Here is a 14,980-nt window from a genome sequence, read left to right as displayed (position 1 = left end):
TTTCTTTACTAGCATAAATCCTGACACACACACCCCATGTGGTTATGACTAAAACTTGTCAGTTATTCAAACCTTCTTCATGCTTTTATTGCACACCCATTTCTTTGGTATCTTTGAACGTGCTTCTTTAGATAAATATTTCTGAAAGAATAACAATTAAATTTACAGTAAAGTACAAAATTTTCTTTTGGTACATTTTTTTCCTACTCTTAATCAAGTAAATCAGCAGTGTACAGAATTTGGTAATTAGCTGTTGGACCATTTTTAAAAAATATAATTATTAGAAAAAAATTCAAATGACCAGAACTGGAGTTATTAAGCCATTCATCTACAACATGACCAATATATTCTAATTCTCTGCTTCCTTGGAAATACAAACAAGAAATTCTACTTCTCTTCAAGTAAACACACTAGTGGAAGATGCTTTCATGTCTTCATAAGATTGGACAATTTCAAATTGTCCATCCTAAAAAATGGCTCTTTGTCCTCAGTTGAAAGATCTGATTTCAGTTAGACCAGTGTACCTGCATCTATATTTCTAACCTAGACATTCAGTGACCAATTAGGTGGGTGCTCCTTATAAAAATGAGATATACTCACTACCCACATTTCAAAATTCAAGCAGGTAACAGCTCATTAAGTTTGTTGCACATCTCAAACCACACATGCTTTCACATGTTTAGGAACTAGCTTCTTCACTATAGGCAGTTTAATTTCCACTAATATTTAGCTTCCTTCCTTCCTTCCTTCCTTCCTTCCAGTATTTGTATTAATTATCCTCATTTCTATTCTAGTGAGAATGTACACAATTCTAAAAACTTATTCACAATATTAGAACATCCTAAAACTTTTTTTTACAACTACTCACTATGAAAAATAAAATTCCATTTCTTCTTCTATATTTGTATTTCCACTCTACATCAATCTTCCATCAGCTATTACAGCACTTCCTCAGCTCTTGCCTTCTTTTCAACTTGCTCTTTACTTTCTCCAGTAAGACTACTTTAAAACCTTCCACAATTTCACAGAACCTCAAAGGTTTTACATCCCTTCCACCTATAACTGTTTTCTCACAAATTACACAGTAAATATTTGAAAACAGAAAGGTAGTGCAAATCTGTTTAACCTCAAACATAGTGCTCCAATCTGGTTTTTGTTCACACATGGCTAAGCGGTTTTATTAATTTTTAAAATGATCAATTTGCACTTCCTTACTTTTAAAGCTATCATTAATATTAAAGCAAATAATAAAAAGTGGTAAAAAAAATCTTATTTGTTAGCATCCTAGATAACAGATTCAGAGCTTACACAAAGGTAACTTGGAAAGCCCTCTAAGGCACAAGAGGGGATTGCAAGTTGATGTACAAACATGCAGAATTCCTTACTTATAGGTGCAAGACTCTAAGTGCCCTGATTTATGGGTCTAAATCTATAGAAAAGTACAGGCAACCCTCGCTTCACAAACCAGTCTTCTGAATAAAGAAAACTAATCTTTGCTGCTGTTCTGTACGTTTGGGTTTGGCATGCTCCATGGCATTTTTCCTGAGTGTTCTTTGGCCCCACTTTAACCTGGTTTCCACACCCCACCAAGGGCTTCTTCAAGTTTGTCTTTGTAGGCTGCATAACGCCTCTTTAAGATCTGTAGTTGCTCATCTTCCTCTTTGTCCAGTATACGCAAGAAGTTCTGCAGTTCAGGAAGGCTAAAGGCTTCCCACTGGGGGGGGGAGAGGGGGGGAAGAGAGAAATGGGAAAGACTGATGTAGTGAACCGGAAATACACAAGTTACTCAGATTGTATTTTTAAAGAGACACTGTCAACTCAAAATCTATTCTGCATTAAGAGAAGAGCTAAAAATAGTTTTTCATACTAGGCTGGAGGTCCCTCCTGCCAATTTCTGTGGTTTTGCAAACATTTTTTTCTTTTTTAAACGTTTCTCTTCTCTGTTCTGTGAGGAACAATGGGGAATCTAACTACACAGGAAGTGTCTGCAAATCCACAAAATAAACACAATGGGGAAAAAAACCAGAAAAACATTTCTCTACACTCTTTTACAGCATTACTAGACATTACCTGTAACAAATAATACATTAATACAATGCATTTCCAGACACAAGACTGAGTTTTAATTTGATGGTAGCCACTTAATCCTAACGAAGTCAATGAATGAAAGTTGGAACTAAGTAATTTCATCTACGTCCTAATAATAGTGTTACTGTATGGCAGGGGTAGTCAATAGGCAGACCACGGGCCAAATCCGGACCACCAACACTTTTGAATTGACCCCGGAATCTTTTTATTTACTTATTATTGTTATTTTTTTAATTATGTTTTCTGGAGTCTGGACCTGGACTATACCTTGACCAAGAAACGTGGACCTTGACAAAAAATAATTGACTACTCCTGCTATATGGTGTACAAAAGCCAAGTTAACACAATTTGCACAGTTAAAATAAAAAGGAAATATAAAGTTAAGTTTCCTACAGAAACGTCAACTTGGCCACATTACACATATGTATAAATTTCTATCCCTGTTTTTCTTGTAGCATACATTTTGACAAATGGCAATATACTATAAACTATACAGAATGTGCAGAGTAGCAGTTAATGTTGCTGTATTTACATTAAATTTCATGGTTACTGACAATTTAAATTACAACTTGGAACTTTAAAAACATTGCACTGACATAGAAGAAAATGAAATGCAAAAAACTCTTTTTTTTAAATGGTCTGATGCTTAATAATATTTGTATTGACATGGTCCCAAGTAGGCTTTGAACTTCACATCTGACTGAGGTAAAAGGATTGGGAGGGAAGAATTCCAACCTTTGCAGTTGCTGTAGTTGTCTGGTTAACTATGGTTAACAGTGGGACTATTCATGTGACTAGAGATACACTCGTCCCTAGTCCCTAACCATTTCCAATTGTTGATTCCCAGTGGGATCTGCTTTGGCGGTGAGGGTGGAGGAGATTTTGTTTCAATGAAATATTTACAAATCACTGTGATGCAAACCATTCCAGTAGCAGCCTAAGAGCACCAGCCAACCTCCTGGCCAGGTTAGGCAGGGAAAATGTACATTGTGATGTCACAAAGAGAGTGGGGCTTTTGATTAAATGCTGCTAAAAATGTGAGATACCCAATTATGCTCACAAATGATTTACATACTAACTTCAATACTCAATTATCATAATTAAATAATTTTAATATCCAACCTGTTATTTTAAAACTTGGTTGTGGATGTACTGTGCTTTGAGGACTATTTAATTTAAATTTCAGTAACTTTTTAGTACTGGGGGAGCGGGAGAGTTTGTTTTCAAAACGGGAAGTTTTTCTCACCATTGCAGAACTCAAAACATTAAGAGATGTTGCTCACCCTTCCCCTGTACTCCCTCCAAAAGTATGTATTCAGCCTTGAACAGAGCCCAAGAATAGAACAATTCAGCCCAAGGTGAATTGTTCAGAAAGGTGTATCCCATGTGAAAAGGGGGCAGGGGGGTCTAAAACGAACACTCTTTTCTAGCTGCACTGCAGTACTCACTGCTTTAATATTCCATGCTTGAAATAACCTGCATAGCTACTTTTGGTCAGTATTTCACAATTTTGTGTATAGTTATATAGACACTAAAATGGATCATCATGAAAAGACACTTCGGAGAGAGAGAATGAGTGTATTTAATAGATCAGTGAAGCTAAACAAAAAAGACACAGATGTAACTTACCATAACCTCTCCAGTTTCATGCTCACGCAGAACAAAACTGAATGTTTCTGTGCTGGGGCCTGCTACCAAACGCAGATAGAGGGGATGTTCTCTGTCTGAGAGCCTGCATGTATAAACTGCAGAAGGGAAAGTTACAATTATTATTCAGTTTTACAAATAAAATATTCAACTATTAATAGAAAGTGTGCTAGGGATCAAAATCTTTAAAAAACAAACAATCCACTCTCCACCCCAAAATATACACTTGTAGCTACAAAACCTTTGCACTGCTGGGGAGATTTTTGTACAAACAGCTGTTGCTGGGAAGGCTGAGCAGAATGTGTTGTGCATAATAGAGTGCAATAACTGACACTCAAAACTGAATGAACTGGTTCTTAGCCAACGTTAATATTTATTTTAATGCATATGCAAAAGAAACAAGAAAACAGAAAAAACCCCAGCAGCATAATGGCACATAACAAGAACAGAAACAAAAGTTTTAAACCTGGGAAATTAGCTGGTAATTTTCAGACTTCCTTCTGCATCACCATTCTATGCAGGGTGTCCAAGGGCACAATGTGGCTACAGGTATTTCCCACCCCCACCCATCCCAAGGATCCTTAAGTGACAGGAGGACAAACACAGGGCTTAAATCTTGTGGAGGGAAGCAAGAACCTTCCCTCCACTTCCATGTCTGTATGATATGGGGGCCCTATTTGAAAGCTATAGGATGGGAGCTTCTGGCATTTTGTATTTTAGGTCCAATTCTTGCTGTGGCAGGCCACCGCCATTAGAACTTCTAAAGAAAAGGCTTCAGTGAAGGTTCCACATACACTCTCTGAGACATGCACACTGTCTACAAGACAACACTGCCTGTTTAGATGGAATGACTGCTGGCAAGAAGTGTCATATTTCAGCTGGCTGCTGTCATTGTCAGTTCAAGCAGCTGGATTCCAAATGTGAGAGCAAGAAGCTGACAAAATGAAAATGCCCCTTGAGTATCTATTTTTGCTTTTCATTTGGCATTTCCTGATGTACATGCACTCCTTGCTTTTAACAGCATTTAGTGCAAGGAGAGATTCCTCTGTGTACAGATTAACTAACCCAGGAGAGAATCACATCAAGCACATTAACAGACTGAAAAAACACCTGTAACATTCCAGGGGAATGTTACCTTTGGAACTCTACTGCTACCGATTTTCCAATATCACTAAGCATAAGTCAAAAAACATAAGAAATTAATATTTTCTATCTTGACATTGAGCCACATTGTAGACTGTAGATGACAGTATATAGATGCCTATTCATTTTTGCAGCATTAGCTATTCAGCTAAAACAGTATTTTAAAAGAATAAGTTTATATAACTATTCAATTCTTCTGCTTGCTTCCTCCAATTTATTAAACATTATCTCAGTCTTATCATAAATCTCAGCCAGCTACCAAGTACATCTCCTCCAAGTCCCAATTTCTAGCAGATATTGAGTCAGTCCATTCCACTGCACCACCAGGATCCACCATTATGGAAATCTACAACTGCCTGTACATTGCAGCCACCATAACTCATGTCTCTACCACCCACCCTAGCAACCTCACGTTCGCAATGAAAAGCATCTTCGAGGAGACTAGTGGTCACCCAAAATCACTCTCTGGATCCTCCTAGATAGGAGTGAAGCCACCTCAGAGTGGTTCCCCACTCCTTTCTATGAGGGACCACAGACAAACTGCAAAGTCCTATTCCCACACATCACCTACCTAAGAGACTTACACTCCCATCATACTATTACCCATTCCAGCAAATCCTCATTCCCTGTAAGTATAATTATAAAACAACAAATACCTTTCTCTTTATATATTCTTATCCCCTTATGTCCTTATTCCCAAAACATCTTACCATCCATTGCCTAAACCAAGATGGCTCTACAAAGGAACAAACCCCAGGGCCTCACTCCTCAGATAATAATGCTTTCTCATCTTACTCTCCAAATACCTGAAAAATAGCCAATCTGCTCCCACAATCAGAAAAGACATCCCCCCCCCACACACACCATCTCTCACAGAGCACAAAATAAGAACCTGTAACCTGAATTTATGGAAATGAGAGAGTTATCGTCACCTCTCCTGTATCTGCCCTCTCCCATCCTGCTCATCTCAAACATAGCTATAGTACACCTCCCAACCCTTTGCCCATTCCAACATCAAAAGACAACAAATCTAAATTATACCTTGATCTTCCTTGTGACAGCGTTTATAAAGTGCAAACTTGGCAGGATTGTCAAACACTAAAAATTTTTTGAGCAAGGCCTCAATAACTTCACGAACAGTGTTAATGCTGCTTATATGAAGCTTATTCACGTAGCCTGGAGGCAAGTAAAATGAAGTCTCATTGTTATTGTGAGCATGCTCTCCTGGATTCACAGAAGTCTGTACAGTAATAGGTCTGCATAGTTCCATCTGAACTTTGATGAAGCCAGTGTAAGTCCCATTTGAGTTCTGCGGCAGGAAGACAAAGCACAATATTTTATAAAATTAATAGTGACCTATTTATTATGACAGCATCAATAGCAATAAAGTACAGATTGCAATGGACTCTTTAAAATGTGCTGCTATGATACATGAGGCAAATATTTTTTGTAAGAGTCAGTGTTTTACACAGTCAGACACATTCACCTATTCCTCCATGGCTGCCACAAAATTCACTTTAGTTTTTGGAATTACAGTTGAATTCTAAGAGATCTAGATAGGCATCAAGCAAATAATCCTATGAAAGCTAATGGTAAATTTTCAGTCTTAGTAGAAAAATTAAGCAGCCGCCTCACCAGGCTACCAGCTGATAGTGGAAACGGGGAAACAACTGCAGAGAAAGAACTGGTATTCTGCCAGAGCTCTGCTTTAGCAGGTTACAAAGTGGAGATCCCACTACTGCATACAAACAATTAATCCATGTTTTGAGCTCACACTGTGGTTAGTTGGGGAAAAAATTGAGATAAGTTTGCAAGATACTGGCTTGTTATTTTATATTATAAATGTATTATTCATATTAGTCAGGAAGCATATGAGATCTTGTAATTCAAACTGTGACCTCAAATTAACCTTTACAGTTCATAACACAGATGTTAGAAAATTTACAAAATTTTACAAATGAAAACTTGTTCAATGGTTTCCTTCAATTTTAAATATAAACATATTTTTTAAAAAGCACAAAGGAAAAAAATTAACAGGTTTGAGAAAAGTGCCACTGAAAGACTCTGTATGAAAGAGGAATAAAACCAAAGCATCTCCTTTTTACCTATCCCTCTTCCACCTATTTAACTTATTCTATGGTATACTTCCACATGAAACAAAATCTAAACAAGAGAGAATAAATTTTGAGATTGTCAAACTAGTATAGTCATGAACTCCCCCACAAACACATTCACACACTTTTTTTTATTTAAAATAGGCAGAGTTGGTAGCAATTCCTAATATTAAGGTTGCCCAACATTTCCCATTACAAGACCCTTTTTTTAAAGTTGCTTATAACTTTGCCAAACCCACTGTGAAACTCACTGGGAAAGCACATCCATCTGTTCTCCCTTTCCCCCTGCTCCGCATGCTGGTCCACAGAGGATGACATCCTACTACTGGTAGCAGTTACTACATTAGCTCAAGTAGCAGGTGGGTGTGTCTGTCTGTAGGTTCCAACCCGGCTAATGACCCATGTCAACATGGTGGAATTTGTTTTTTCTGTTTACTTTTTAAAAAAACCTAGGAGAACACACACACACACACACACACACACACACACACACACACACACACACACACACACACACACACACAGTGTTAAAAGAGCATTATTAAGGTAGCAAAGTCAAGCACTCAACAATTAGGAAATGCCACAAGTTACTGTACACATCCTTAATTTGGCCCCCTTGTGCATATGCATTATGTTACAGTCTTTAATTACCTGATCATATACTGTTTTTTCCACAGGACTCCTGACGGACTGGCTGTGGGAATAAGTCCGGGTTGTGTGGTAAAGGAAGCTGTTGTCTAAAGGTTCCCTACCTCATTTGTTGCAGAAATTGGAAGGTGTGTAGTAAATGAAGCAAGGGTTAAGGCAGTTGAATGCTGCCCTGGAGCACTGGATTCTATTCCTGCTTCTGCTGCAGAGTTCCTGTAGGATGCTAGCCATGTCATGTAAGCCAAAAAAAATTCACACAGATGGTCACTAATTGTGTGTTCTTCATTTTCTAGGGGTCTGACTTGAGACCCTGGGGTCTGATTTGCAGAAGTGCTAAGCTCTCACAGCTGCAATGGAAGCCAGTGGGAGCTGTGCTTTGAATATGTGAAGTGCTATATAATGCTAACTAAGTATTCTGTAAAGTCAATTTCAAGGTGTCTCAAATGGGGCACCCAAAATTAGTAGGTACTTGTGATCTCTCTGTGCCTCAGTTCCTCATGTATAAAATGGAGATAATACTAGTCCCTCACCTCACGGAGGAGTTGTGAAAAATACCTTCATTAATATTAGTGAAACAGATACTATAGTGATAAGTGCCACAGAAAAGCCTGTGAGGAAATTAATAATTCTATTCAAACCCTGCTCTGAATATAATGTGCAGTAAATAAGGCTTGGGGGCCAAACACTGAAAAATGAGACAACAAAATATTGAATACCTGCTCATTAAAGACTGCATAATGCATATGCACAAGAGAGCTGAAATTTTGGCATTTCCTAGCTTCTGGGCACTAGACTTTGCAACCGGAATAATGTTTTTAACAGAGTTTCTGTTTGTAATATTATATATAGGCAGATATATTTGCATACATTTTATATTAAAACCACACTCTACAATATAACTTTGCATACATACATAACACAAGGTCACACACAGTTGTGCAATGCTTAAAGCTGTGATTGTCAAAGGGGGTTAGATGCCCAAATTCTATTGCAATTCAATGGGAATTGGGTGCCTAATAGACTTACCCCTTTGAATATCTCAGGCTAAACACTTATGCTAACCTAACCAACATGGAAAGTTTCTTATTGTAATTAGTTCTGAAAACAAGTGATTAGTCAAATGTTACTGCGTTACAGGGCTTTTGGCAACGTGATTTTACAAGTATTAATTCCAAACCATACGAAAATACATAACAAAAATCAGTTTAGTAGATAAAGCTTGCATATATAAAGTAATTTAGAATGTAACAGAACTTCTAAGTTTGGATGTATAGTACATCTAATGGAACATAAAAGGATCTGACAATTTATATATAGATTGAGTTATAACATTTTAGCCAGGTAAATATGGATTTTATTAATAAACTTAATCACAGAACTACTATAGAAGATTTAGAAGTTAAGAATCAGTGTGCATCTTAACTTCTTTATTATGTAAAAATTTTATTTATATTCTTATCACACTGAAAACCTACTTCTTAAAACCATCCCCAGAAATCAAACTTTCTGAAATGAATGTAAAAAGTGTCATAACTAAAAGAGTTATTTTTGCTTGATTTAACATATTTGGGTGCCAGGGTAATGTAGTTTTATAAGAGACATACTTATAGACAGTCTGATAAAAATAAACAGCCATCTTCTCCCTGTGCTGGCTGTACTGGTATAATTGAGAGGTTCTGATGGAAGGAATCCATTTATTTATTGACAGTTGAGAGTATTTTAAAAATGTTAACTTTTCACAACACCATGTACAGGTTTGTGGTTTCTACCCTTATCCCCTTAACCCCAAACAAATGAGGGGTGAAAGTGGCTTAAATACATTTCAGGGCTAAGAAATGGCCCTTTTCCTGTAATACACTACAAAGTCATTAAGCCATAGTTGCACACGAAAAATGCTAAAGACACAGTGACAAATAATGCATTATATGGAGTTACATTCAGCTATTCAATTATAAACTACAGCAGTTCTATGTGAATCTTACCAAGGTCATCTTTAATTTGTCAGTAACAGATGAATTATAGTTTTGAATCTTCTCTTTAACTTCTTCTTTACTGAGATACGTGTGGGTTTCTCTCTCTTTCTGAACATCCTAGAACAAAACAAACATTGTCAATCTTAGAAAATCCAGAAAAAAACAACAGTTCATTTACGTTCTAGGCTATGAGCAAACAGTGAAATCAATCATTACCTTATACAGGCTCCATATACAGCAGTTATCCATGTAGTAATACAAAGATCTAGCAAATGAGGTATGTCAAAAAAGCTGCTGTGCTGATCATAAACAGTTAAACTGACACACCCAAAAACACGTGTGTCATTTTTTGCCAACTATTTTTGTTCAAATATTTATTAGCAGCATGCAAAGCAGCTCAACTCATTTCATGATTAGATTTTTCATTTCAATGCTATGTAATATTTTCCAATCACAACGTTTGTACAGAATTACATTTAAGGCATATGTAATTAAAAGAAACTATCTCTGCACAAAGCAGAAAAATATATAAGAAATCCAGTACCTGATAAATAAGTATACATTCTTGATTTTAAGTATTGGAATATGGGCATCTCAGCATTCATCAACTTATAATAGTCTATCTTCCTGCTTATATGATACATCACAAGTATGCATCTAGGCATATATTGCTTCTCCAAATTCAAGTTTTTTGTTGTTTTTTTAAGAAGCCCCCATCAGTTTTTCAACTGTTGTCTTTACAAGCGATATACTGATTTTACACGCCGCTGTAAAACCAATCCTAAGTATTGGCTATTATCCAAAAAAGCATTTGTTCCCAATCCACATTACTGTGGCAAACCAGTGTTATAAATACACTCAGATTTCTATCACTTGCATGAACACCATATATAGTATGAAACTGATTCAGCTCTCAACTTTAATGATTTAAGACCTCTCTTAGGAGAGGAATACATTGGCTTGGAAACATCTGGGTACCTCTGAGCACAGGAGTACTCATGCACCACGTGCACAATGGTCAAGGGTCAGTATTTTAGACTACCCATCCAAATGAACCCTGGAGGAGTTTGGCCTAAGAAAAGGATTTTCCTGACCTCAAAACCTACTCCTATAACATAATCTCTCTGAGACTTCCCAGCACAGCTGGCAGGCATTTCAGTTTGCCAGAACCGAACCCTGTGACAACACTGTATCTGATGCAGAGCTATACATTTTTGCTTGCCAGAAAGCCTATACAAAGCTGAGAGCTTTAGATTCTTTGATTTTTTACTATATACATGAATAAAGACACATGACTCCGCCATCCTCCCTACAGCTAAAAAAGAGATGTGGTCAGAGCAAAGGATTGGAAACAAGGAACTCCCAAACTCTAATCCTGGCTCAAATACTAACTTCCTTTGGGGTCTTCGATAAGACAATTTCTGCCTCAGTTTACCCATTTGTAAAATAAGGATACCTCCTAGCTTAGATATGAACATTACAGCTTTTATGATAAGAATGCTATTAGTTCCTTAATTACAGCATTTTTATCATGAAGTTACAATATTGTGGCACAGTGCTCAACTCCACTACAAGCAGGACCAAACCACCTGGAAGTTTTCAGAATCAAGACTCCCCCCCTCTCACTAGAGAAATTAAAAATATTTATCATCCTTTTATTCTTTCCCCTCCTGTAGCCTGTTCCCAGAGAGCGGTAAGTGCAGTAATACTTAGCACTTTAATATAATGCTTTTTATTCCCTTACTACTTTAGGGACTTCTATAGTTTTACGAAGGGTTCCCTTTGTGCTAAAAATAAAAAAATAAAATCAGTAATTTTTTCTTTAAAATAAGAACAAATTTGTTGGAGCAATTTTAATGTTTAGAAATTATTAAATATGAAAGATTGTAGCGATATTACATGTGTAGCAAATAATAAGAATCTGAAAACACCAGCATCCTAAACATTATGTTTTTTGTTTTAAATTTTAAAAAAATATTTTGAGGCAACTACTGCACCCTCAATTTTCATCCCATTACAAAAGATATGTTATGAGTAGGGAACGGTGTATTCTGCAATTATTTGGCCACAGAATTAATGGAGCAAGCACCTGCCACAGAATTGTGCTCAAGAATCTAAACTTAAATTTTAAAAGTTTCTAGCCCTTATAGTTGTGAACATGTTCTTCCAAATGGGCACCGATTCAGACCCATATTCCTGAGGGGCAGACAGCCTGAAACATTAGCTTTGAGAGGTGTGAACTGCCCCATTCATCTCAATAGTGGAAATTCTGAACCCTAATAATGCCATTTGAAAATCAAAATGTATAATTATTTTACTGCTGATTAGCTAGAAGTATCTGCTAAACAATGTGTTTGCCCATTTTTGTTGCATGCAGTCATGGATGGGGAAGGAGGGAGTTGACCACTGTCAAGGATTGCTGCATCACCATCCAACAACTACTGTCCAGAGGAGAAAACAACAGGGAACAGGAGGGAAAGAAAAGATTAATCCGCCCTTTCCCAGTGTCAAAAGCCTCAACCCATTTATCTGGTTCCAAAACCAGCTTCCTGTTTCCTTGACAGGGCTACCTAGATCATGGAGGGCATAATTTGGCCTGCAGAACTGCTATTAGTGGAGATAACTAAAAGAACCCAACCTGCCTTTAACAGCAAAGGGTAAGTCTGCAGGGCTGACAGCTGGAAAAAAAATTGTCTATCTGCAATCTGAGCAAATTTGGTATGGAAATCAATGAGAATGAATAGGAAAGCCTATAAAGCCATTTGAGGTAGTGTGTTTTATTTAGGAAAGAACAAGACTTTAATCACTACAATATTCATTGTTATTTTCATATGAAATTACTCACTCATATTTAATTCAGTAAGACCCTCTATTTTGAACATGCCTCAGAAATTCCAGTTTCTTTCACCAAAACGCCACAGAAAAGCAGGGAGCCTTGCCACAGATTTTAGTCCAGCTTGCTGGAGAGTACGCAGGGCCTTTCTTATGGAAAGGCATAAGATGCATCATTACATGGCAGTGAGAAACATAAAGCAATCCTTGATTTTGCCACCATGTACATCTGAACTGTTAACGGAGCATCTAAACAGTATGCAGATTAACTCCAAACTGCAAATTATATACAAAAAAACGGGTGTGGGGGAGAAAACACGCAGCAAAGCAACAAGGATCTGAACTTTGAGGTCTCTATGGGCCTGATCCAACTCCCCTTAAATTCAGTGGAAAGACTCCCAATTTACTTCAATCAGTGTTCTGCACCTTATGTTAGTTTCAGGTCAGTTAACAGCAAGGAAGGTGATGAAACTGTGGGAAATATTTTATTTTCAGCCAAAAAAAAGTTATGCCTCCACTTCAAGTCCATTATCCCAGGAAACCCAAGTCTGGGAACTAGAAGCACAAAAAGCATTAGATTCAAATGATAAATTATATAACCAGAGCTCAAACACTGCAACTATTTGTGCACTGAGGGATACACTTCAAACCAACAAAAAAATTCCTTCACAAGCAATTTAACACCACAAATAGTCTAATCAGCAAAGGTAATACAACAATTACATAGTCTGAAGAGAGGGGGAAAATCCTGCACAACTGCAACTGAGACGCAACAAATGAAGAAATACCACAGGAAAGTTGTAAGGAATGCTAGTGCAATCAAGTCTACTGTCATCAAGGAGTCAGTCATTCTGATTAGGTATCTCCAGCTAAATGTTAACACATCTGTTAACACTTGAATATCCGTGGCACCCATGGATTTTGATCTTTAGTTTAATTCAAACATCCAACATCCAAAATTTGCTGGCAAGATGCCATGTCATTTCTTCCCAATACCCACAGAGCAAAATCACCTGCAGTATGTAATTAATCTTTATCATGGTCTCGGATCCAAAGTTTGGCTAGACAAAGCAATAGTGGCAGAAGTAATCTTCTTTTGGCCAGTGTGCCCAGGCTAAGATCAGGGAAAAGAAGGATTTTGCGAGAACTGCTAAACATTTTCTTCAGCTTCCCACAATCTTCTCCTTGCCTCCTGTATTCTTTACCTCAGGGATTCTCAACTGACCCATCTGTAAACCCTGATGGCCTGTCACAACCCAGAGACTTCCTGAGATGCCCCCAGACGTGATGCTGCTCCCCCTCCCCCCCCCGACGCTGCTCGGCTGCAGAACGGGGGATACATCAGGGGCCAGTACTTACTGGAGAACATGACCACCACCCCTCTTCTGGCTCCTGTCCCATGGGGCTAGCTGGGCTTGGCTCCCTGCTCTGGGTACTGCAACTTCTGGGGTTGCAATACTCGTCACTGAAATTTGGCCCAGATGCTCCCCCCCCTCTCCCTCCCCTCCAAATCATCATGATAGAGCAGCAGCTAGGCCAAACCTGGAGCAGTGCTGAGACCCCATGCACCAGGTCACAATGCCCAGAGCAAGGAGCTGAGTCCAGCCAGCCCCGCAACCCTTTGAAGCAATTTTGGGTCACAACCCCCAGGCTGAGAATCCTGCTTTACCTTACAGAAAGGGTCCTCTGCTAATTAAACTTCGATTCAGTGTAAGTCCATTTTCAGTTACATCAGTACAACTCCACTGATTTATAAGGAAATAAATATCCACTACAGTTTGGAAACCTTGTGTGCATCCAACATAGCATGTACTGTAAATTAACAATGGCAGCAATTAAGTACCCTGCTGTTCACATGGATTATGGGGGTTGATCGAGAGGCCAGTAAACTCTTCTCTGCAATGACTATGTAAAAACATTCTTTCTGAGACTGGGAGTGCTGGCAAGGAACTCATTCATCCTCTATTGCTTTAGCTACACTAACTGGAGGGAAAAACTCTTGCAGATTATGTGTTGCAGTTAAGCAGGTCTCTCTCCATTTGTTCCTGCAACAGTTCTCGCTGGCCAGTGAGAGGACAGACCGGTTCAGTTAATCCCCAAATAGATAAGAGTACTACCCCCAACTGTTGCTTTGTCTGTGACCTGAGCACCTGTTCTGTAAGTCCTGGCACAGCTCCTTGGAGCAGGTGCATTACAAGTGTACAAATAGTAGCAGATGCATACCTCACAATACATTTCATGTATTACATAGATAAATAAATAAATTAAATAATTTTTTTTTTAAATGAATGGAGATATCCTATCTCCTAGAACTGGAAGGGACCAGATGAAAGGTCATCGAGTCCAGCCCCCTGCCTTCACTAGCAGGACCAAGTACTGATTTTTGCCCCAGATCCCTAAGTGGCCCCCTCAAGGATTGAACTCACAACCCTGGGTTTAGCAGGCCAATGCTCAAACCACTGAGCTATCCCTCCTCCCATATAACAGATACAACTGATATATGCATATGGTGCATTTAACCCAGCATACATCACT

The 14,980-nt window shown here is 38.2% G+C and overlaps 1 protein-coding gene across 1 annotated transcript in view; it reads right to left on the bottom strand.

Annotated features, from left to right (window-relative positions):
• Nucleotides 1–1,564: 1,564 nt before the first annotated feature.
• Nucleotides 1,565–14,980, bottom strand: part of RASSF3 (Ras association domain family member 3) — a 74,477-nt gene continuing 61,061 nt past the window's right edge. Inside the window, exons 2-5 of the mRNA XM_065423249.1 lie at nucleotides 9,623–9,730; nucleotides 5,920–6,187; nucleotides 3,718–3,833; nucleotides 1,565–1,714 (exon numbers count right to left, since the gene is read on the bottom strand). Coding sequence (XP_065279321.1) covers nucleotides 1,565–1,714; nucleotides 3,718–3,833; nucleotides 5,920–6,187; nucleotides 9,623–9,730 — 642 coding nt within the window. The remainder of the gene's footprint in view (nucleotides 1,715–3,717; nucleotides 3,834–5,919; nucleotides 6,188–9,622; nucleotides 9,731–14,980) is intronic.

The sequence above is a fragment of the Emys orbicularis genome, chromosome 1 (assembly GCF_028017835.1).
Source record: "Emys orbicularis isolate rEmyOrb1 chromosome 1, rEmyOrb1.hap1, whole genome shotgun sequence".
Taxonomy (NCBI): Eukaryota; Metazoa; Chordata; order Testudines; family Emydidae; genus Emys; species Emys orbicularis.
This window is presented reverse-complemented; position numbering and strand designations above follow the sequence as displayed.